The following is a 23,863-nucleotide window of genomic DNA, read 5'->3' on the forward strand; positions in this document are numbered from 1 at the left end:
GGCAGGGCACACAATGCCAAGGACATCAAATAACCTCAGATGCTACTCTCCCATGGGATCTTAAGCACTGAAGCAGGAATAGAGATATCACACAAAGGGTCCAAGTTTGAGAAAGACCATCTTCAAGCAAGTTCCTCAGCCTTTCTGAGCTAAACACGTGCACAAACTTTCCTCCAGATTACCAGATGGTACACGCATTCAAAGCACCCAGGAGAGGGTTAGAGTAACCAGTTAGCAGGATGACGTGGGAACCCGTGTACCCCAGGGCTGCTGACATTCCTGCAAGACTAGCCTGCTTCCTGTTTGTTTCAGCCCCACCCTCAGAGCCCAGAAAAGCTGGAGCCTGCTTTGCTTGACCATTGAATTTGTGTCCGGCCAATGGTTAACAGGTTTGTAACCTGAGCTAGATCCTCTGGAGGGACTTTGGAGGCAGAGCCCTGGAGAATGGCCTGAGGATCCCACCAGCTCCTTCATCCAAGAATGAGGACAAAAGAGACCTGAGAATAAGTACTTAAGAGAATAGCTCCTGACAACTAGCCCAAGGGGGGGGGGGGGGCAGTGAGCAGCTTCACTCCACTCTCCAGGTGTCCCAGGCTGAGGGGTGTGTGTCATATGCATACAGGTGTGTGTGCTTCACTCCGGTCAAATCAGAGACACAGGAACAAGACCACTCATTCCTTCCAACCTTGTCTCAAAACAAGATTCACATGACTGTCCTTAAACAGAAGCCCACTCGGAAATCTACTGTCCCCAAGGAGCCACCCATTTGTGCCGCTTACCTGCTCGACCTCGCATACCCACCCCTCTTTTTAAGACTGCATGGATTTCAGGTCAGAGTATTGTGACCCAGTTTGAGACAAACTGCAATGAAGGCCAAGGTGAGGAGACCAGTGATGACCACTGGAAATGAATCCCTTGGTCCCTGGGGGCTGGAGAACAGTGTAGCTTCAGAGAACCAAGTCTTAGTGAGGGAACAGGAAGAAGTCCCTTGGGTTCAAATCGTGCCTCGTTCCAGATTTCATTATTAACCCCCAACACAGCGTGCCAGGAGGAACTACAGCTTTAAGGGTCTGGTAGGCGGGCCTGTTTCCCTGGAAGCAACTTAGAGATTTTTGTCTCTGCATGCCTCCATCCAAACAGGAAGTGAGTCACCAAAGAATGTAGGGTTCCTGGCTGTAAGGTCTTCAGGCTGACCTTGAATGTCCCCCATTGGGAATCGGGCTTTGTGGGGCCCTGACTCCAGGGTGAGAAAGACTTCAGCATCACTTGCCTCCCTGGGTAGTATGCAGCTTTTGGAAGGTCTTAGAATCATCCAGGTGCATCACACCCAAGTTGTACAGGGTCATGTATATTTTTTGTTCAGGTCCTGGCCAACAGTTTTTTCTTTCTCACTTGACAGATGAAACACTGAGGCTCACCCACACACACACCACCTACTCCTGTCCCAAATTTAGGCTGAACAGGAACCATCCACAAGTACTTTCTCGACAGACCAGACAGATTGGATAGACCTGGGTTCTGATGCTTCAGTCATTCCCTTAACCCTTCAGTACAGTACACCTCATACTTCTCATCTGCAAAATGAAAATCCCATTAATATTTACTCCATGAGTCAAGGCCAAATAGGCTTATGCAGACACATTAAAACAGTGAACTAGTAAGTAAAAACATCACAAAACACGATGAGAAAGCCAGGAATTTTGCACTAAAACTTGCAACTGGGGTAAAGGAAGGCTCCAGTGGATCAGACCCAAAGATCTCTCTCAATCCACTGCAACTCCAGCCCTGTTTCTTCTGTGCCTAAGAAGGGCCAGCCAGGTTCCAGGGACATAGAAATAACCCATATCTTCCTTTTTAAGGGTCCTCCCCCAGAGACTGGTCCCCTCAAATCTCTGTGCAAGCATGGTAATTGAGTTCCCAGAGACATGGAGTTTCTCTGGCTTCCAAAGGTGCTGGAAACCCAATCCAAGGTGGAGGATGCAAGGGGTAGGTTTAAAAGTATGAATGAGATGTGCAGGCTATAGTATGTGTACCACTACATACTACACTTTTGCTAGTACTGTACTGAAGGTGGAAGCAGTGTTACTAACAGTCCACATGAGGACAGAGGCTTAGGCAACCTGTTCATGGTGATACCACAAACACCTCTCAGCAAGCCAGTTTTCTCATCTGGGGACAAGCTCCTCCTCAATTCTCTCAGAAAAAATGCCAGGGTCATTTTAAGGGTGGTACTCCATTAATTCAGCCCTCAGGCAGTAGCACATTCCATCCTCACCCCCAACATCCTTCTACATAGAAGGGAGAACTTCAGATGTTTAGAACTGCTTCTGTATCAGGATTCCTGGTGACTTTAATGCAATGGCTGGTGCACTCTAGAACCAAAAGTCTTCTCTGTTGTACCCATCAGTCTTGACCTTGGTCCAGCTTCCTTCATAGCTGCTGTGGCTCCAAGTGCACCTGCACTAGATGAATTGCTGGGCAAGAACTCACCTGCACCTGTTCATACATACCACCAACATAGTATCATTTAAAAACATTGACATAAATGGATAGGACTCAAAATTTCCTTTTACTTAACTCAGCTTTTTTTTGGGGGGGGGACGGGACCAGACATAGCCCATCCTTTGATCTATGCGTGCTTGCAGTCACAAGCAGTGAGTCCAGGAATCTGTTTTAAACCCCAGGGTGACAGAGAATTGCCAGGTCAGGTCAGGTGACTCATCACACCCTCTTAAGCCAGTGCCAACTTCCTCCTGCTCAGCCCAGTGATGAAGCCTGCCCCTGAGGAACGCAATGGTCACACTGGTTTCCTCAAAGCCTAGGGCCTGAGTTGCCTAGTGTCACTGGTCACCTGCATAGCCAGCCTGGCAAGGGACCAACCCAATGCTCCCTCTGCAGAATATATCAGAAGTTCCTGATTGTATCTCGGTGGCTAAAGCCCCACCCTATCTAGTTTTTCTGGGGTACAGCTTGAGAAAAGCTGATTCTAATATATGCATTAAAACCATTACATTGGAGAGAAGAGTTCTCGAAGAGTTGAAGGTTGGGAACTGGCACAGAATCCCAGAGAGCCCCCAGAATCCAAGGAAACTTCAAGAAGCAAGAAGAGGACATGCACATCTATCAGACAGTGTCCAAGTGTCTGTAGACATCTTCACAACAGGCTCCAGGCAGGCTGAAGAGTAAAGCAGCCAGGGGCAAAACTGGATTCTCATCCACACCCAAACCCCAATCCATGCTTTTAACTACTCTTGTTCTTGTTTCTTGAAAATATAAAGGCCCAAGAAGAGGGAAAACAGTGGGGGGCAGGGCACGGGGAGGGGGGATTAAAAGGCCACACTTTTTAATCTACTTACTCACCCAGGAAATAAATATCCATACCCTCCGCTGGGTGTTGTTGCTCGTCCAGGACCCAGGTTCTCACGATGGTGGTGATCACACAGCATGGTATCACACAGCATGTTCAGTAAAGTACCCAAAACTACAGAATCCATCATCCAGAAAGGTGAATGCTGATATCTGAGGCTTGTTTATCAGTAGACATGTGTATAATGTGTATGTATTCTCAACTGTCTCAGCAGAGGAGCTATTTTTCATTGGAGATCATGATCCAAAATTGAGAAACCAAGATGAGCAGGAGGCAAGCCTTCATGTACACAGTGTAATGTATAACACACACAATTCTGTGCAACCTTAAAACACTTAGCAGTTACAGAATTCTATGCACCTTAAAATCCAATGTCCACTGTGACCCCAAGGCTCATCACAGCAAGAGACTAGTGAAGAGCAATCCACTTCTTACCTCTGCAATCTGGGACTTTGACAAGGAACCCCCCACCGCTACCCCCGGATTTCAGCCTTAGCACCTCCACCCCAAGGACAGGGCAATAGTCTGAGAATTTTCTCAAAGATGAACCACAGTGGCCCATTCCTGGGTAGATTTAGGGACATCTGTGTTCTAAGTACACAAGTAAATACTGAGGCCACTGGATCCCCAGGGGCTGAGAAAGCCTAAGTAAGTACCTTTCAGACCTTCCTGGGCAGGGTTCAGAACACCACTCTGGGCCTGCAGAATCTCTTGATGCCTATGTTGGAACTCTCCAAGGCAGTTCCAGATGATCGGAGCCCAGGATGCCCTGCACCCACCCACCAGATCTGGAACACAGGAACATCACAACACCCAACAGCTCCATCTACAGTGCTGTAAACTGCCCATACTCCCTGCAGTTTGAGGCAGACAGCACTCAGAAGACCCTACACCTAAGGCCAGAGGCACACCACACCTTCTACCCGAGGATGAGTACTAAAGTGAGGTAGCCTACACCTGTGCTCACCCGTGGCACCTTCCTACAATGGCATCCAGCCTTGAAAATTGCTTCACTTAATATATAGACAAGCCCCTGTTCTGAAAACTAACACTACATGGCACACAGCATCTGTTGTTTGCTGCCTGGCCCTCTCCTTTCCGACTGACCCTGGGACAAGTTGAAATCAACAATCAGCCAACTAGAATACTTTCTTCATGGCTACATCCAGGAGTGACTTATAAATAAGCCAGGAGTGGTAGCTCAAGCCTGTAAACCCATCACTCAAAGGGCTGAGGCATGAAGATCAAGGCCAGCCTACAGTGCAAGACTGTCTCAAAACTAAAAAGATTTATAAATATACAGAGAATTGTTTGAAAAGTTACTCTTCAAAACTACTCATTTTACCTCTGGGGAGGGTGAGAGAGAAAAGTCAAAAGGCCTTTATGCTGTCTGGAATTTAAATTTTCTTCACACAAAAAAATATCTACGTGTTTATTTTTCAATGATCAACAACACACTAGAAAAAATTAAAAACTATCAGTCACATTCCAGAATGTTCAAGAGCTCACCCAACCAATGGGAAGATAAACATGGACATAAACGTTTCCAACTTTCAAGGAACTTAAGAAAAATCACATTTTTCACCCAGACTTGTTTCAGAGATGATGACACTGAACCAGGAAAGGAAAAAAGCTGTAGGTAAGCCAGGCGTTGAAGTCTCGCATCATTAAGTAGATCAGCTTCCTTCACAGGAGAAGCCAAATTAAAATTCCAAGGTCTGCTGCCATGAAGCCTAGATCCCCAATGCTGGCCGAGATACTTGCAATAGACACTGTGATCGTGTCAAGACAGGGTTAACCTGTGCCTCTGCAGAAAGCACATTGCCAGAACTCATCAGTATTTTAAACATGATTTCATTTGAATTAGTAACTTCCTTTTGTGGTTGTTTTTATTCTACAGAGCCACACAGTCTCACTTTACAAACAGACTAAAACTACCATAGACTAGGCTGGCCTCAAATTCATGGTGATCCCCAATGCTGAGGGAGCTAGCCGATCCCTGGCCTGAATGATTAATTTCACCTGTAGAAGGTTCTTATAAAACTTAGACCAGAATAGTCGATACTGTATTACGACTAATTATGAAAAGCTGGAACCTGCATAAAAAATATTCCAATTTCCACCATATTCTGATGGGAAACAATCTGTAGAACAAACACGGGACAAGCTACACAGTACATTTCTGTAGCTTCTTATCTCTACTGAAGCAAACAACATAAGCAAAGCTACCAGAAAAACTCGTAGAAAATCCACAACTACAACACCCGTGCTGGAACCTCCACGCCCACTGAGCACAAGCTGCTGTCTACTCGTTGCACAAAGAGCAAGCAGATCCCATCATACAAAGTCAAATTCCAACCTTGCCACAAGCATGCCAACCACATGGCGTGTGACACACACATCAGTCTCAAACCTGTTCCTCTCAAATCATGTTCCCACATAAACTTCACACACCAGCTATTCTAGACTGCAATCCAGAAGCTCCCTTTTCCAGGTTAAGGATACCCGAACCAAAGTTGTGACAGCTTTTAGACAGGTCACAGGCACTATACATGTGTGACATGGATCTCCTTTGTTTCCAGAACCTCCTTTAACCAATAAGGAGATGAACATTTCTTTTTAAACAGGATTCCTGTGACCTAAATCCAAGTAGTGTGCCTCATAGTGGCACAAGCCTGTCACCCCAGAACTCAGGAAGCGAAGTCGGGAAGATCAGGTTCAAGATCAGCACCAGGTAACATGAGACTCTGTCTCAAAAAAAAAAAAAAAAAAAAAAAAAAAAGGCACAAATAAACAGCCAAGTGGCACACCTTTAATCCCAGCACTCGGGAGGCAGAGGCAGGCGGATCTCTGAGTTCGAGGCCAGCCTGGTCTACAGACTGAGTTCCAGGACAGGCTACACAGGAAAACTGTCTGGAAAAAAAAATTAATAATAAAAAAGAGTATCACTAATAAATATCTCTTTGTGGACAGTAATCATACCTAGAACTCTGTCCATAGTACTTCCCTAGGACTACCTACATCTCCAAGTAGAGGGTTTTGAAACCTTGAGATCTTGCACCTTTGGTCACAAGTTAGCTGTCCCTTTTCACATTCTAATTTTATGTGATTACAAAGTTACTGGAACATGATGAACAAAACAAATCAGCAGACAAGCCCCTGTTGTCTTCTTGGTATTTTCAATGATTTATTTATTTTATGATTTAAGGTTTATGTCACTACCTCAGTCAAGTAAACTACATTGATAGCCTTTAGTTTTGCTCTATAAAGCACTGACCCCCCTCAATGATATCTGAAACTCTGCAGTAGAGGGATAAACCTGGCCTGTCCCTGTGAGATCTAAAGAATCAGATTCTGGCTCATGACAAAGACTGAGGTCCTCCACACTCAAGTGCTTAGCTCCAAGAGCAGCCCCTTCTGTTCTTGATCAGCTGAAAAGGCCAGGCAAGTACCATGCCAGTAAACCACAGCACTCAGGCAACCAAAACAGGAGAATGGCATGCCTGAGGTCAGCCTGAACTACACAGAAAGACCTGTCCAAAAAATAGACAAAGAAAGTGAAAGCTGAAAAAGGCTGTCGTTTTTAAAAATTACTACACAAGTATGTGGTCGTCTTTGATATTTCGCATCTAACTGGTAAAAGGAAACTTCCAAAACATTCTGAACTATGTCAGACTAACTTTTGCTAGGAAAATACTTCACTTTGTGAGTCTCAGGGTTACTCTATTCTGGTACAGCCTGGAACTAAAGGGACAAAGGAGGGAGGGGGCATGCTAATGAGGTGAGGAAGGTACTAGATACTGAATGCAATAGAAAAAAGTAACGAATGCTAAAGTTTTTAAAAAGTTTAATGGAGCCAATAATCGGCATATAAATTGTGTTCTGGCAGACATTAGACCTGCTTTCTCTTACCAAAGAAAATGGCACGTTTTATCAAAATTTGACAACTGAGAATAAAGGGCACTGAGATTCAGCTTCAGAGCACCAACTTAAACCAAACAACCAAGAACATCATTATTCAACTTGGACAGAGGAAACAGAACCAAGGCAGGAAGAGATGAAACGTGTTCCTCGGTCTCAAGTCCCTTAGGAACAGGAGTTCTGGCTTCTTGTCAGCAGCCATCACACCATCAAACCCCAATTGCAGAATCTATATTCACAACCACAGAAAAGCAAAAGTGAACTCCGTGTCTTGGTTTATCCCAAGGGAAGCCTGGAAGTACGTGTGATGCACAGGCTTGTCCATTTAAGGTAAAACGCCAGATTGCTGTAATTCTTCCTGCTTTTTAAACAAACAAAAGAAAGCTCCACTTTTGCAAAAATTGAGAAATACCTTACTTTCATTCCTAGTTTGAATATGGATTTCAGTTTTAAATAAGGGCTATATCTATAATGAATACAGAACTTCAATTCACACAACATTCCTAACATTCCACTCACATCCCACTCAGTCAGTAATGGTTAACTTAGCAAGGTCTCTTCACAGAAAGGTATTATTAAATGGCTGACAAAATTGCAAACTTTTAACAAAGTGCTGTAATTATCAGAAAACCCCTTACACTGATTTGCAATGGTTATTAAGGATAAAAATAGAAGTAAATGAACTGGACTACAAGTTTGCACGGAAACATTTTCACTGTCCTACTTGATATATAATATAACAGGATAGAATGGATCACAGTGCCTGGCAGGCTGACATCAGTCTTCTAAATAGACTACCATTCAGTTCAGGTAGTAAAAATGCAGATGAAACATGCTCTAAAATGTTGTAGCTACAAGAGGTCTTATATTTACCCAAAGAGGACTCCAAGAGCTTTTCTTTGGGTCTACCTAACATCTAGAGAATCTCCATGCGATCTCATCTTTTCCAGAATGAAATTCCAAACTGCACTTCTGAGAGGAATGGAGGGACAGGAAAAGTTGGGTTTTGCTATTTAAATTACGTTCACATTAGTAGCAGATAAAACATATTTATCATCTTCCACCCACTATGACAACTACACACAGTAGGGCATCCATAAAAATGCAAAAGATAAGAAAAAAAAACCACTAAAAAATAAATACCTACTCCCACCATCCATTTCCTCTCACTACTACCAAACCAAAAAGGAAGCCCACTCTCCAAGATCATGACCTGTTTTTCAGGTCACTTTTGAATGCAGTTTGTGTTTAACCATAAGTAAAGTACCCGGCATAGGAAGTAGTACTTGTTTTAAAACTGAGTATCTGAAGCCTACAGGGTTATTCTGGGGACAGGTTAATAATATTGCTATTTTCAGAGCACTAACACACACAAAGTGAATCCAATAAAGTTCTGTGTATTGATTCAGTATTAAGTATTACTTGCATGACCATCATAGCACCTCTTTACATCTCACAATCACCAGAGTTAGAACTGTTTTGAAAACTGAAAACTGGGCATAATCTGATAATCAGAAATTGCACGCTATCACTAAGGAAACCAGGTGCATGGTTCAATGTGGCTGCAAAAATGGAAGCCTGCAGATCTAGCTTACAAGCCAGATCAAGACAATTGTAGGAACCTGGCAATACTGTTTAAGCAAAAATACTCAACACAGCAGGAAATGGACCAAAAAATAAAAATAAGAAAGCATTCTATAACCAAATAAACATCTGATATTTCCTTTCCCTTTGAGAATAAATACAGTTAAGGTCACTTTTAGCCTTGGAACGGATATATGTTTGCCTATGATGATCTTGCTAATGACTACACAATTATCTCATGTCCTCTGCTAGGATTATAGTTTGAGAAAGCCATAGTTACAGGAGGCATCTACTGTAAATACCTAAAACTTCCTTTTATGGCAACCAATAGAGAATTCACTTGTTTTAAACAGTGAACAAGGGAAGATGGCCTCATGTTTCCTTTGCAATAATAGTATATGTTGAGGATCGAGTGGCTTTCAAGCAGCATGGTGGGTGTGAAAATGTCTGCAGTTTAGAGCATTCTGTTGCGTTTATGAGTTGGTGAGTCTGTAATGACATCGCCACACTGGGCTGAGGTACGCTTTCTAGTTCCACCATTGTCCAAGTGGAGTGCCATTTCTTCTGTTATGAAAGTGTTCAAATCGACATCATGGAGTCCATTTCTCCTTCGACTAGCATTCGGTCCACTGCTTACATGTGTAGGAGAGCCTGGGGTACTCGAACGCACGCTTATACTAGCCATTGCACCACTAAGACCTAGGAAGAAGAAAAGAGGTTTTAGAGTTGCTCAATTAGTCGACCCTTTTGAAAGCAACCCACTCTACTTTCCATGTTGTTTGTCACAGTGTCAAAGGGTGCCTGCTGGTTTTCTTTATACGGGGTCAGCAGTGAATAGTAGTTTATTCTGTAAGGAATCATCTGGCTTTGACCTACATTTTCTTGCCAATACAACCATTATTCATAATAATGGCAACTAGCAATGATGGAAAGCTAGATGTATCAAGCACAGTGCTAGGAATGCAAAAAAGATCTGAGATTCTCCCATCTATTCTATTAGTCAAGTACTATACACAATTTACAGACCAGGACAGGAGGTACTTGCTTGAAGCAGGACATTTTGTTTAGTCCATTGTTACCATTCTTACAATCTCTCTGATGTGTGTCTGTGTGTAATGTATGTAGAGAAAGCAAGAAAACATTTCTAGGTCTGAGTAGGTTTAGTCCAACAATCCTTTTAGATGAGGTGACTGTATAATGTATCATCCATCCCAAACACTCTATTAAGCCTGAAAATCACTGTTAAAAATTATACTGGACAAACAAAACAGGGCTCTATCATCATCCAACGTCTGGACTGTATCTGGCAGACACCCTTAAGATAGCACAAGAGCCCAAGCCACTATCATCCCTAATTCTTCAGGGATGAAAGAGTAAGGAAGAGTGAGGTAAAGAATCCTGCTTCACATTCAGGTTCTTAAATCCAGACAATGTCCCAGCACTGATTCTGAACCTTCGTTGCTTAGAACGGGAGTAGCTAAAGAATGAAACATACATTCTACTCTGAATGTTCAGGATAAGCCTGTAAAAAGGCACATGCCTGACCAAAACACATGAACTGTAACATTAAAGTTTAAATTCTAGTATGGATAGTCCATTTCCCATCTCATAAATTTCTCCCTCACTTAGATTTTGGCACAGTCTGAATAAAGAGAATGATCTAGTATCACTGATGTTTCCAAGAGCAAGAATTCCACCTGGGGGGGGGAAAAAAAAAAGAGTTCTACCTGATCCTTTAAAACAAACTTCTAAGTTTTGGTTTTCTTTCTTTGGGGTGAGGGACACTGATCCTGGCATGGTTCCCAGATCAGGCATTGTCAGTCCTCAAGGGAACCCTCGGATGTACAGCTATGACTCCAATCTGCAAGCCAAGACTACAGTACAAAAGTATCCCCACCCCACCCAAGGTAACAGGCAGTAAGCAACAGCTGAATCTCAAGCCAAATAGGGCCAGGGGAGTCTATACACTAAGGAACTGTTGCACTGCCTCCCCTTGACATAACAATAGTAAGAGGTTCAAACAGAAGAACTGCCCTATCTCAAAAATCTCTGTCTGTCTGTCTGTCTCTGTCACGCATACACACACAATTTAAGTAGTTTTAGGGCTCAGGGCTAACCTGCCTTTTAGGCTTGCCTTGACAGCTGCTCACCCCACCCTTTTTATCCTACCATAGATTTATTGTGTATCACCAGTATCAATGATTAGTGGTTCTTTTTGAACTCAGCACTGTTTTTGTTTTGTTTTGTTTTGTTTTGTTTTCCAGACTTTGCTCAGTCCGAGTCCATAAGGCTCACAACTCCCCTGAGGTTACTAACTCTCCTTCTCCCTTCTGGTCTCATAAGCTGCTTTCCCTCCCACTTGAAACTTTCCACTCCTTCCGGCCCTCCCCTCCCACTAGCTGCTTCCTCTGCAGCCTGTGCCGGCTTTCCTTTTGCCCCTTTGTCACACAGGTGTCTCACATACTGGGCGCTCTTTCACCCCTTAGCTTGCATTCCCTATCTCGCTCTCAAAGGCCCACTCTTATTTCTAACTGCTTCCTGAACAGCTCAAACTTAATAGCTCCAATGAGGAACAACACTTCTTTGTCCTCAACACCTAGGCTTAAACAAACAAATGCAAGAAAACCAAAATCTGGGGCTTATACAGCACAGTCAACCATCTCGTCCTATGGGCAGGCTTTCTATTATCTATGTGAAGGACTTAACACACTGCTTGCTTACATAACGTTCACAGAACTCTGATAAAGAACATTGCTTCAGAGTCCTGCCCCACATTTCAAAACTCATTGAAATTCAGGGCTTTATTTCAGGAAATAAACCCAGGTTGCTGCTGACTGCTCACTTAAATCAATGCCATCATTTTAAATTCAACTATCCCAAAGTTGCTGGGTTTTTTATTATCCCTACACATAGACCATTAACAACTTGCTGAGAAAGCTGTGCTTTTCTTCCTAACCCTACAGTCAGTAACATCCTACTAGATGGTACCCAACAGTTAACATAGCTGTCTGTACCTGCCCTACCCTTTCTGTAAGTAAATTAGGCTGGCCTCACACACTACCTGCATCTTCCTCCTGAAAGCTGGAACTGAAGACATGCAAGGACCACTACACCCAGCCTTTTCTCCAGTGTGTGTTTGTTTTTTAAAACAGGGTCCTACTGTCTGTAGCTCAGGCTAGCCTCAACCTCACAACATTCCTGCCTCAGCCTCCCAAATGCTGAATTGGAGTCAAGAGCCACAATGGCCAGTTAACATCATTTATACTTGCCCTAGAATGCAAAGGTTCTATAATAATTACACTGTAAAATCTGAGAGCTAGGTAATTAAACTGGGCTACTTCAATAATTCAGGATCCCTTTTGCAAATGAAACTACAGGGGATTTCAATGAACCAACTCCTATCTTTCATGAATGTTCATGGTGGTAATGACTTAAGACACAAAGCACCCACCCCATCAAGGAGTGGCCTAATCACTTCCAGTGAATATTTATTGATTCAACTCCATGAAAAAGAAAATACATCATGCAGCAATTTGGCCAATCTGAAAATCCTCATAACACCTGGAAAATCATCTTTCTCTATAGAGAACTGGTTTTAGCTCCATGGTCAGGTCACCTATCCTCAGCTATGAAAATCCCCTAACACCTGGAAAAGTATCTTTATAGAGTAATGGTTTTAGCTTCATGGTGCAGGTCACCTACCCTCAGTTATGACAATCTTCTCAAAGTCTGAGTCACTAATCTTCCCCAAGGATTTTTCACAAGTGTCAAAAACAAAAATTAAGATTACAACCACAGAGGGAAAAAAGCACTTTAAACAGCCCAAATTTTATTTTGAAAACCAGTGACAGCTACTGAAGCTGCTTCAGAAAACCTTGCTAAGCAACATGAACACAATCAGCCCATACAAGCACAGAAAATCTAAACATGCTTCAGAACTGAAAAACTAAGTTGTACATCCTTAGGACATACAACTTAATTTCTTTTTTTTTTTTTTTTTTTTTTTTTTTTTTTGGTTTTTCGAGACAGGGTTTCTCTGTGTAGCTTTGCGCCTTTCCTGGAGCTCACTTGGTAGCCCAGGCTGGCCTCGAACTCACAGAGATCCGCCTGGCTCTGCCTCCCGAGTGCTGGGATTAAAGGCGTGCGCCACCAACGCCCGGCACAACTTAATTTCTACCAAAAACATTTTCAAAAGGACTATGGAAATACCATTTGACAAAAACAGAATAGGTAGCATTAGAAAAATCTCAATTGCTTAACATAAACTCACGTTTTAATGTTTCTGCATCCATCTGAAATGAATTTTTTTTTTAAGCTCAAGATGATTTAATCATTCATTGAAAACTCCTAGTGGAGTGGAAACAAGTTTGCAGTCCAGGTTATAGGAATCCAAGTTACATGAAAAATCATTAAAAATTGCACATCACTATTATTTTCAAGCCATGTTCATCATTTCATGCTTACTCTAATACGGAAATGCTGTTTGCATAATCAATTACATAAAACTCCAGTTTCCGAGCATTAAGTCCTAGAGAGAGAAGGAGCAAATTCCCACCCAGGAAACCTCACAGCCCAACTGAGGAGGCTGTCATCTATGCTCCCCTGGCTTTCAGCACTCAGATCCCTTTGAAGAAAGTCAGCCCTAGGATTGCACTTCAGGCCTCTCTGCAGACTGCTCTGCCAGCATTATCGGGGGTGAGGGTGGAGGTGGGTCTAAAACCCCTCAAACTTGAAGTGGTATCAACCTGCCTGGGAGCCCTAAAAAGTTACTATTTTTCTTCCTTGGAAATGAATTGTACACTCAAGTGTGAGTGTTCCCTGTACAATGTGCTGAGTGAGGTACAAGCACTTGCAATGTCAATGTCATGTAGTGTTTTGGAGTTCAGTCATTTAAAAAAAAAAATAGTAATAACTCTACCAGGAAGGTTCTGGTCATTTAAAGTAGATACCACTCCCCACCCCAATCTGTAAATTGTAATACTGAATTTTTATTGAAGTAAAGCACACTAAATCAAGCCAATTACAAAGGTACATGTGTCACACCAAGAAAACATTTTCATTATACCGCCAGCCCAAAATGCTTTCCATGTATCAAAGACAGCCATTTTTCAAAGACAGTTTTTAATACCACAGGAAAAAAGGTTCACGACGTTAAGTGAGAAAAGCAAGATACAGTACCATATATGCAGTATGATCAACTGTGAAATAATATTTATACATTGAAAAAAATGACTAGAAGAAAAATGCATCATTTGGCTCTGTTTCTTTAGAGTGAAATCACAAGATACTGAACCTTTTTGCTTGGGGAAATTTTCCAAAATGAAACTCAGATAATTCAACTGTTTAAATAGCTACCAACATATTACTGAATAAGTACTAGAGTAAGTAAACTGGCTTTGAGACCTACATAGCCTTTTAATTCTTCCACAATATCCAACAAAATGTTATTACAAGTTCAAGAAAATTCTGTCTTACTAATATTGGAAGTCTAATCTTTCTCCAAAACCTTCGGTTATTTAATATCTATCCTTAATGTACGGAAAATATCAACTTTTCATCTGAAATTAATGTGATTATAAGTGCCCTGCTGTAATTTTCTTGGTCTTGAAGGCTGGTTTGAAGGAAAAAACAATAGTTCCTTCAGAGAGCTGGGCAGTGGTGGCACACACCTTTAATCCCAGCACTCTGGAGGCAGAGACAGGTGGATCTCTCTGTGTTTGAGGCCAACCTGAGCTACAGAGTGAGTTCAGAACAGCCAGGATTGTTACAGAGAAACTGGGTCTCAGAAAAAGAAAAAGAAAAAAAATCAAATGTAAATGATTAGGCGATTACTTTGGAGCTGAAATCTCTTACACCAAGTTCCAAGTATGTGTTTTTAGACTGTTGAAAAGCTATCAACAGTTGAAGTACTCCAACAAGATGCACCTAGCTACAACATTCAATAAGCACTATAACATTACACACACCAGGAGTGTGTTTCCTCAGGAGAGAAAAAAACAGGCGGGGGAGGGGGAGGTGGGGAGAGTGCCTGCAGGCTGTGAAAGATGAACAGACATCAACAAACCCTCAGGTTGGTTCTAGCCAGTCCCCTGACATAAAAAAAAAAAAAAAAAAAAAAATGCAGTTTCTTCTATACTATCTCATCACTTTAAGAACTTTTAAGCATCTGTGCTAGCTCTCAAAATATAGCTCTTGTTGGGTGGCGCACGCCTTCAATCCCAGCACTCTGGAGGCAAAGGCAGGCGGATCTCTGTGAGTTCGAGGCCAGCCTGGTCTACAGAGTAAGATCCAGGACAGGCACCAAAACTACACAGAGAAACCTTGTCTCAAAAAAAAAAAAAAAAGATACAGTTCTCATGGTTTTGCTAAAGCATCAGAAGGTATGATAGAATAAAAGAAAGGAGCCGGGCGTTGGTGGCGCACGCCTTTAATCCCAGCACTCGGGAGGCAGAGCCAGGCGGATCTCTGTGAGTTCGAGGCCAGCCTGGGCTACCAAGTGAGCTCCAGGAAAGGCACAAAGCTACACAGAGAAACCCTGTCTCGAAAAACCAAAAAAAAAAAAAAAAAAAAAAAAAAAAAAGAAAAGTTATGAAGAATAAAAGAAAGGAAAAGAACCAAACAAAATATTAAAGTTCTTCCAGGTACTGTTCAAGTGTCTTATTTATCACAGGTCTCCTAAATGGAGTTATTTCTCTCTTTAAAAATCACTGTGCCACATATAAGCCAAAGAATGTTTCAAAAGAATCACTGGAAATCTGTGCTGAGAAGAAAATCTAATTGGCTCATGCTGCCTAAAGTCACACCTTTCCTTCTGGGGTTCTTGAAGGTAAGCTGTTTAATGCTGTGTGTGAGGAATTAGGAAATCTAGGTAAGAATTCTTGTCATATTTTATACCACTAAATCAAAATTCCAATGACTGCTTTTTCTTACATGCCCCACCAGATTCTCTAGACCCAAGGAGCTGCCAAGTAACTTAACTGACTTAGGCTAAGGATGTGGCTAGGGATAGAGCTCAGTGCCAGAGTGCTTGTCTAGCACATACAAGGAAAACAGTAAGTAAATATCACAAGACTCAGACTTTTACCCACCACCAAGCAAATGAATAACACACACACACACACACACACACACACACACACACACACACACACACACACACACACGACACTGGCCTCAGACTAAGTCCTAAGGCTTACATGCTTCAGGATGGTGTTAATTTTACCAGGCCAGACATTTCTTAAGAATATTCATTGTTATAGTCACTTGTTCCTGTGTCTACAAAATAGCACCTGGTAAATTTACTCGAAGTAAATGTTATCTATAGAAGTGCTAAACTACAGAAAGGCAACATAACATTTGTCTTTCTACATATATGCATTTTAAACTGCAGAAATCAAAACCCATAACAAATCCACAAACAAAACAAAGGATTTTCAAACAGAAAGGACTTCAACCTTCAAAGCTGAGGAGACTTTGTTATGATTTATTATGTGGGGATCCCTGAGTGTGTCCTGGGCATGCAGGGAAACATGCTAGCATGCTGGGCAAATGCAGCGGTAGGCTGGTGGGCGACCTACTCCACCATGTAGGCATGGCAGCAGGGTGGCAGGTGGACATTCACAACCCAGACGCTACAACCGCACAGAAATGGTTTATTATAAAAGAGAGACGACAGGAAAGAAGGAGAGAAGAGAAAAACAGAGAGGAGTTGAGGGGTACACACCTCGTGGGAGTGGAGGGAGAGAGAGAAAAAGGGGTGGAATTTTTCCTTAAGAAGAGGCTTCTACATCAGGGCGCAGCGTGGCCCTAAGAGGCAGGATCAGAATATTAACAGACTTGTCCTAACTTACCAAGTAATCCTTTTTTTTTTTTTTTTTTTTTTTTTTTTTTTTTTGGTTTTTCAAGACAGGGTTTCTCTGTGTAGCTTTGCACCTTTCCTGGGACTCACTTGGTAGCCCAGGCTGGCCTCGAACTCACAGAGATCCGCCTGGCTCTGCCTCCTGAGTGCTGGGATTAAAGGCGTGCGCCACCACCGCCCAGCCCAAGTAATCCTTTTTAAAGATACCTTTCCAAAGACTGGGGTATCTATCACTCAAGAGTAGAACTCAAAGCCCCTGAGTTTGATCATCAGCATGCATATACATACACAAAAATATTATGTGCCTGTAGTCTCAGCAATTGGAAAGACTAAGGCAGGAGACTCCCTGAAGTCCAAAGTTCAAGACCATTCTTGTCTACACAACAAATTCCAGGCCAGCCAAGTATGTACAGTGAGACCCTGTCTCCCAAAAAGATACAAAAACAGTAATAATTACAACAAAAGATATTCTCTTTTAATTTTACAATGTATCATAAAGACTCCACTGTCTGAGTTTGCCCAAGTCCTTCTCCCAAATCTCACTGCCTTTTTCAACATAAAAATAACTTATAACCAAGACCATGGTATCTTAAACCTAAATACCAAGTAAGAGCAGTAATTCCCCCAGTGCCAAAGGGATGTCCCAGCATGTATAGGCCTGAATCAGAAATAGTATATACTTCTTAAGAACAACCTACAACCTAAGCCCAATGGGTTTAATTGTTTTACGAAGTCAAGAATGTCATGAAAGTTGTTTATGGGATGAAAATAGTTATCTTTCATTTTTAAGAGTCAGTGTGGACCAGAGTGAGTAACCTACAAAGACCACCTGTGTCACAAGATGACGAAGAGTGAAGCCTTAATAATTATCAGATGAGTCAAGTTTGTTTTGGTAACATGCCTTGCCTCTATAATCTATGTATATGCCTTCCTATTCTGCACCTTTGCACCTATCTCCATGGTAACAACTCTAGAAGAGAGTTCAGCCTAAGGCTCCCCAAACGGCACTAGCTTGAACAGAGCAACTCAGAACCAATTTCTCTAGCTTGTCCATAGGAATCAAGCTCAAAATTTAGCAATAAGCAAGCAAAAACAAAAAACAAGAACAGTAAGAAAGACAGGGGCTGGAGAGATAGCTCAGCGATTAAGAGCACTGGCTGCTCTTCCAAAAGGAACCAAGTCTGACTCCTAGCACCGGCATGGTAGCTAACAACCATCTATAAATCCAGTTCCATGGGATCCAATGTCTTCTTCTGGCCTCCACAGGCAATGCACACAAATAGTACACAGACATACATGCAGACAAAATACCCGTGTGTGTGTGTGTGTGTGTGTGTGTGTGTGTGTGTGTGTGTGTTTTATTTACAAAAAAATAAAAAAATAAAGCTTCAAATTAACTCTGGAATGAAACCTGTAATTCACTACAGGCAAGGCAAGACATTGTGGCTGTCAGAGACAAGAACATTTACACAGGATCATGGAGGGACAGATAGGTAAGCAATCTGGTTTGGTTCTCATAGAAAGATCATTTTACAAAGATTGTCCAAGGTTGCATAGGACGTGTGGTCTACACATAAAAACTATGTACTTACTACTCATCCTACCACAGTAAGCCAAGGATACCTAAAGCTGGCCACCAAGCATCCATCTTCAAAAACACATATCCAGATTCATTCAAAGGAGAAACCCAGACAAATAAAATTTTAATTTTTTCTGAAATTACCTCAAGATCTTTCCCACCCACTTAAGTAAGCCCAGGGGAAAGGGGAAGGGTGGATATTAGAAAAAGATACCCTAAAACTATAATAGAGGTAAGTGAGCAGGAGAACAAATTTTAGAGCCAGATGGATCCCAAATTCTATCATTAACCTGCTCTACCCTACCAAAATTAGTCTTTCTCCATCAATGAACAGAGTAGGTGAATATTAAATGAGGAACCTTTGGGTTTAGTGTTGATACACAGTATACTAAAAAGCCCCAGGTCTGCAATCCCAGCCCTTAGGAGGCAGAGGCAAGAGGATCACTAGCTAAAAATTCAAAGCTAGCCTAACCTACACAGCAAGCTCCAGACCAACCCAGGCTCCAGTGAAACCAATCCTCAAAAGATAAGCATCTTTTAATAATTATAGACAAAGTAAAAAAATCTTTTAAGTATACACCAAAGGCTAATAAATAAGCACAGTAAGTCAATAAGACCTGCACAACACCACCACCAGATGATATTCCTAGGTAGATGAGGGAAATCTCACAAGGACAAGCCCTAAATGAGAGCTCCAAGTAGTCAACTGCTGCCAAAAGAATCAAGTCTTCAATCTCAAACCATCAGTCTTAAACACACAGAATGTGTTATAAACAGGTTAGTTATTTATACATGTATATAAAACAGTAACTAAAGAAGTCAAATTTGAGAGGGAGGACATGGAGAAGTTGCAGGGAGGAGAATGGAGTGGAAATGATGTAAAAAATACAGTACTCATGTATGAAACTGTCAAAAAAATTAATGGTTTTTTTCTTTTTCTTTTATTTTTTTTTTAAAAAGGACTACCTCTCATGGTTTCCTTCTCAGGTCCAGCCAGTTCCTGTTGTTCTAATGTGAGATTCCTTCTCAGGAATTAAACAGGTAACATGGATTACTCCCTCTTTCCAAAGATTCTCGGTCCCCAAGTAGTGTTTACAGTCACTTCTGAGACCTCTGTATTTATCCTTACGGCAAATTCAGAAGCACAATTACACCATGTTCTCTGCTAGGTTCTATGAAAGCCAAAAGGAATGACACAATATGGTCTCAATCATCAGAAAAGTACAGCATCCGAACACAGTGAGACCCTGTTCAAGGAAAGCTTTAGGAACAGAAAGCCAGGTGTAATGAGACACATTTCCAACCTCAGTACTACAGAGGTAGAAGACAGCCTGGCAAAATCATGTCAGAAATAACAGCAATAGATCACTCCAAGCCCAAACACACCTTCTCCAGAGACCCTTCCACAAGCCTGCCCATAGCCAAGCTAAACTATGAGATAGCCCTTTCTGCCCCCCAAAAATTTTACACCACATCCAAGATATTAATATAAATCATCCAATTGTTTGTCTCAACAGAAAATGGAAGAACCTTCACATATTTCTAGGGACTACACAAACTGCTGAATAACTACATAGAGGAGATGGTATAAATACATTTGCTGAGTGTGAAATGTCATCTGATACACAGCTCAGTGGTACAACACTTGCCTAACATGCACAAGCCCCCAGGTTCAAGCCCTAGTACTGGGGAAGGAAAAAAAGGCAATGTCATCTGTAACAAATGCTCACAGCACACACTGAGAGATGTGCATCAGAAGACAAAAACATATATGATGGGTAGCCTAGAGAGTTCTAAACGAGAAGTAGAAATCTGGAAGCTAAAAGAGCCTCCCCGGCCCCGCCCCACAAAGAGCCTGGAGAAAGTGGCAGCCAGGGTTAGAGATCCTGTAAAATCTAATTTAGGTCAGTCAAGGAACACGAGAAAAAAAGTCAGAAACCTAAGTAGCAAAAGAGAATGAAACACCCTAGAAGAGAAAGGATATCATCAGAAAGGTAAGCAGAAAATAAAGCAAAGGACTCTGGGTATTTTTGGTCTACATGAATGAATTATTATTTACATAAAAAGGAGACTGGGGGGGGGGGCGCGCTAGAGAGATGGCTCAGTAGTAAAGAACACTAACTGCTCTTCCAGAGGTCCCGAGCTCAATTCCCAGCAACCACATGGTGGCTCACAACCGTCTATAATAGGATCTGATGCCCTCTTCTGGCAAGCAGGTATACGTGCAGAGGACTCATACATAAAATAAAAATAAATTAAAAAAAAAAAAAAAAAGACAATGTGGGAGAATCTCTCAGTAGATTTTCAATGTTATTTTAAGATGAGAATTAACCAAGACAAAAAAATTCATTTAGCATGAGCCTATATTTTTTATTTTCTATGAATGTAACATCTAACAACTAAGTTCTACAGTACACAGAAAATAAGCAACATGCTACAGAAAAGGGATCAAATGAAGCACAGGTGAGTCTTACAAGTCTTACAACATTGCTAACTACCATCACTTAAAAGTTTTGACTGAAATTGTTTGATGAGCATTAACTGGAGTGTTTTTCTGAAAAGAGACCTTCCATTTAAGAAAAGCAGTAAGTGGTGGTGCATTCCTTTAATCCCAGCACTCTGGAGGCAGAGGCAAGTGGATCTCTATGAATTTTGAGGCCAGCATGGCTGTGTACAGATCTATCCCAAAACAAAACAAAAAAAGAATCCTATAGCAGTTGTTCTCATCCTTCCCAAATGCTGTAACCCTTTAATACAGTTCCTCATGCTGTGGTGACCCCCAACCATGGTGACCCCCAACCATAGAATTATTTTGTTGCTACTTCATAACTTTAATTTTGCTACTGTAATGAATCATAATGTAAATATGGTTATTTTTTGATGGTCTCAGGCAACCCCTGTGAAAGGGTCCTCTAAAGGGGCTGTGGCCCACAGGTTGAGAACCACTGTCACCTAAGGCCCCACACACTTCACCTACTTGTACCTGGGTTCAAATCTGGTTAAAAGCATGGACTCTGACAAATATCTAGTGATCCATCCATTAACAAGGACTGCACCCTAAAGCTCCCAATACATGAGACTGGAATCTTCAGCCTCTTGTTTCATACAGGGCATCGTCCTCTGTACTAGTTTGTTTTTATAAAACAATTAGCAAAACAGCTTGTGTCTATTTATTTTCTATTTCGAACTTCAGAGTACCACACAATCTTAGTCCATTCCTTAAAAAAGGTTTGCTGGAAATGTTGAAATAGAACCCAATTCTGACTGAAACTAGCCAAATCTCTCTCACACTAGGCTGGTTCCCAGCTGATGAGGTTATCCATCAGGGGGGTCTTCTTTGGCACTCTCTGTCTACATGAAACATTCTGCAATCACTTCAATAGTCCCTGCTCTTTTTCTCCCAATAACGACAGGCTTTCTGTGCTGGTAGAGGTACTGGTGGTGGAAGGTTCCAGGAACTAATGAATACATTTAAAAGGAAGTTGTCCCTTTCATAAAATGATTAAGGACATGATGTTTGCTTCCACTGCAAACACAAATCTGCCTCACCATATTCTTTTTCCATTCCTCCTTGCTCTAAAATTTCATGAATTTAGACTCACCCTCCAATGTAGTACTCTAAAAACTGTAATTTGAACTTTATATTTCAAAATTGACTATACAAATGCACAAAAAAAACCCTGGTATCTCTACCCTAATTAAAATGTTTCCAAATTAATCAACTTAAGAATTTATTACAATCAGATAATACTATATAGACATTTGTCTATCTTGCCATTTAATTAACAATGCCCTCTTACTAACCCAAATACCCTTGTTTAAACCTTCAAATCAGACTAGCAGTCTCCCGTAAACTGACAGCCATTATTAGAACACAACATTCAATTTTAAATGTTTCTAAAAATTCTGTGAAGAGGCCCTAAAACTTTAACCCAAAACTGTTTAACTATGTGATTTTAAAGGTACAAACCTGTCAAGTAAGAGTATACTCTGCTCAAATATGTATTTGAACTTTACTGTAAGTTCACCATAGGCAAACATTTTTACTGATTTTATAGTTACATTTATTAATGCCCTCATAACTTAAGCATAAGTAATAGTCCTTTCTACAACTATATCTTACAAAACTCTCAAAGTTCAAAAAATAATAAATCACAGGTTCAACAAATTCGATCTGAAAAAATGCACTGGCCCTTAGGAGCAGAGTTTCCTCATGGAATCTGGGCTGCCCTTTTATGTATATACCCTGGCACGGTTATCTAGCAAGCATGGCTTCTGTTTTGTGAAACTGTCTCTGCAGGATACTAGTATGTAGGAAAAATATTTTAAGTAGGAATTCAACCATAAACCACACTTGAAGAAAATGACAATATTTAGGAAAGGAAACTATATTTCATGCTGCCATTCACTAAATCAATCTGACATATTACACATACCTCTTGTAATTATTTTTCCAAATTTAAGAAGAAATATGCGACACACTAATCCAGTGGGGGGGGGGCCGCCTACCTAAATAGTGTGACTATCAGAAATAGTATGCCATCATAGGAACTGCATTCATACAAATTTCTTCTTGAAACAAGTGCTTTAAATTGTAAGTAAACAGGGTGGAGGGAGGCAACATTTTTCCAGCTCCCCTCTTTTCATTAGGGATATAAGAAAGTAAATTAGGAATGGCTGCCAAATGACTGTCTCTGCACACATTAAAATTTCCATAATATAGAAGCCATTTATACATATCCCACTGTTTATTAGCAGGTTAGCCTTATTTTAGATGACCTATGACCATTTCTATATCCTAAAAATGTTAGCTGTTAATAGGATATATGACCTAACTCACTTCTACCTGGCTAGTCACCTGTTTGACCATGTGTCCATCTTGGTTTCAACCAAGACTTACTTGTTTGCTGTTTTTTTCTTTTTTGCTTTTGTTTTTTTCACAGCAGTCTAACATGTCACACAGTAAGTAACCCTCTCTCATATGGAAGTCTGTGTAGTAGATAGACAGCAATTAACAGATTTATCACTGAGGACATTTCCCTGTCTCTCCAAGAATACTAGATCCTCTGAGCATGACAGATCTGGCCTGGCTAATAGTGATGACTTGATCGTTGGCTATACCTCTCACAATCCCAGCACCTAAACAATAAAGGTTTGAGGGACAGCATCCAGGGAAAATGACTTTTCCAACCTCTTTCCCCTGGGCTATCAATTCACTCACTATACTAGACAACCAAAGGTGTTAAAGGTAGTCCCTGGTTCCCATGATAACCAACTCAACAATTACCTGTCTTACTTGACTACCATGGACCAAGCACTCCAAACAACTGTAACAATAGACTTCTTAAGAAGACACCAAGATTTCCCCTGTGACTCAAGAAGACTAAGAAAACATGTACAACATGTGAGTGCAAAACAATGGATTCTAACCCAGTGGTGCAGAAATAATTACTGTAATACTAATAAGCTCAAACTAACCTTTCAGATGGGCTGCCAATGTATGCTCGTAGCTTGCATTCTATTTCAACACTTCTAGAACCAATATTTACTATAT

General features: G+C 41.3%; 1 protein-coding gene across 1 annotated transcript in view; it reads right to left on the bottom strand.

Annotated features, from left to right (window-relative positions):
- Nucleotides 1-7,885: 7,885 nt before the first annotated feature.
- Hapstr1 (HUWE1 associated protein modifying stress responses) overlaps nucleotides 7,886-23,863 on the bottom strand; it is a 30,529-nt gene continuing 14,551 nt past the window's right edge. The window contains exon 4 of the mRNA XM_076577891.1: nucleotides 7,886-9,571. Within this exon, the coding sequence (XP_076434006.1) occupies nucleotides 9,327-9,571 (245 nt within the window). The 3' untranslated portion in view covers nucleotides 7,886-9,326. The remainder of the gene's footprint in view (nucleotides 9,572-23,863) is intronic.

This window comes from Peromyscus maniculatus, chromosome 8 (genome assembly GCF_049852395.1).
Source record: "Peromyscus maniculatus bairdii isolate BWxNUB_F1_BW_parent chromosome 8, HU_Pman_BW_mat_3.1, whole genome shotgun sequence".
In the NCBI taxonomy this organism is placed as follows: Eukaryota; Metazoa; Chordata; class Mammalia; order Rodentia; family Cricetidae; genus Peromyscus; species Peromyscus maniculatus.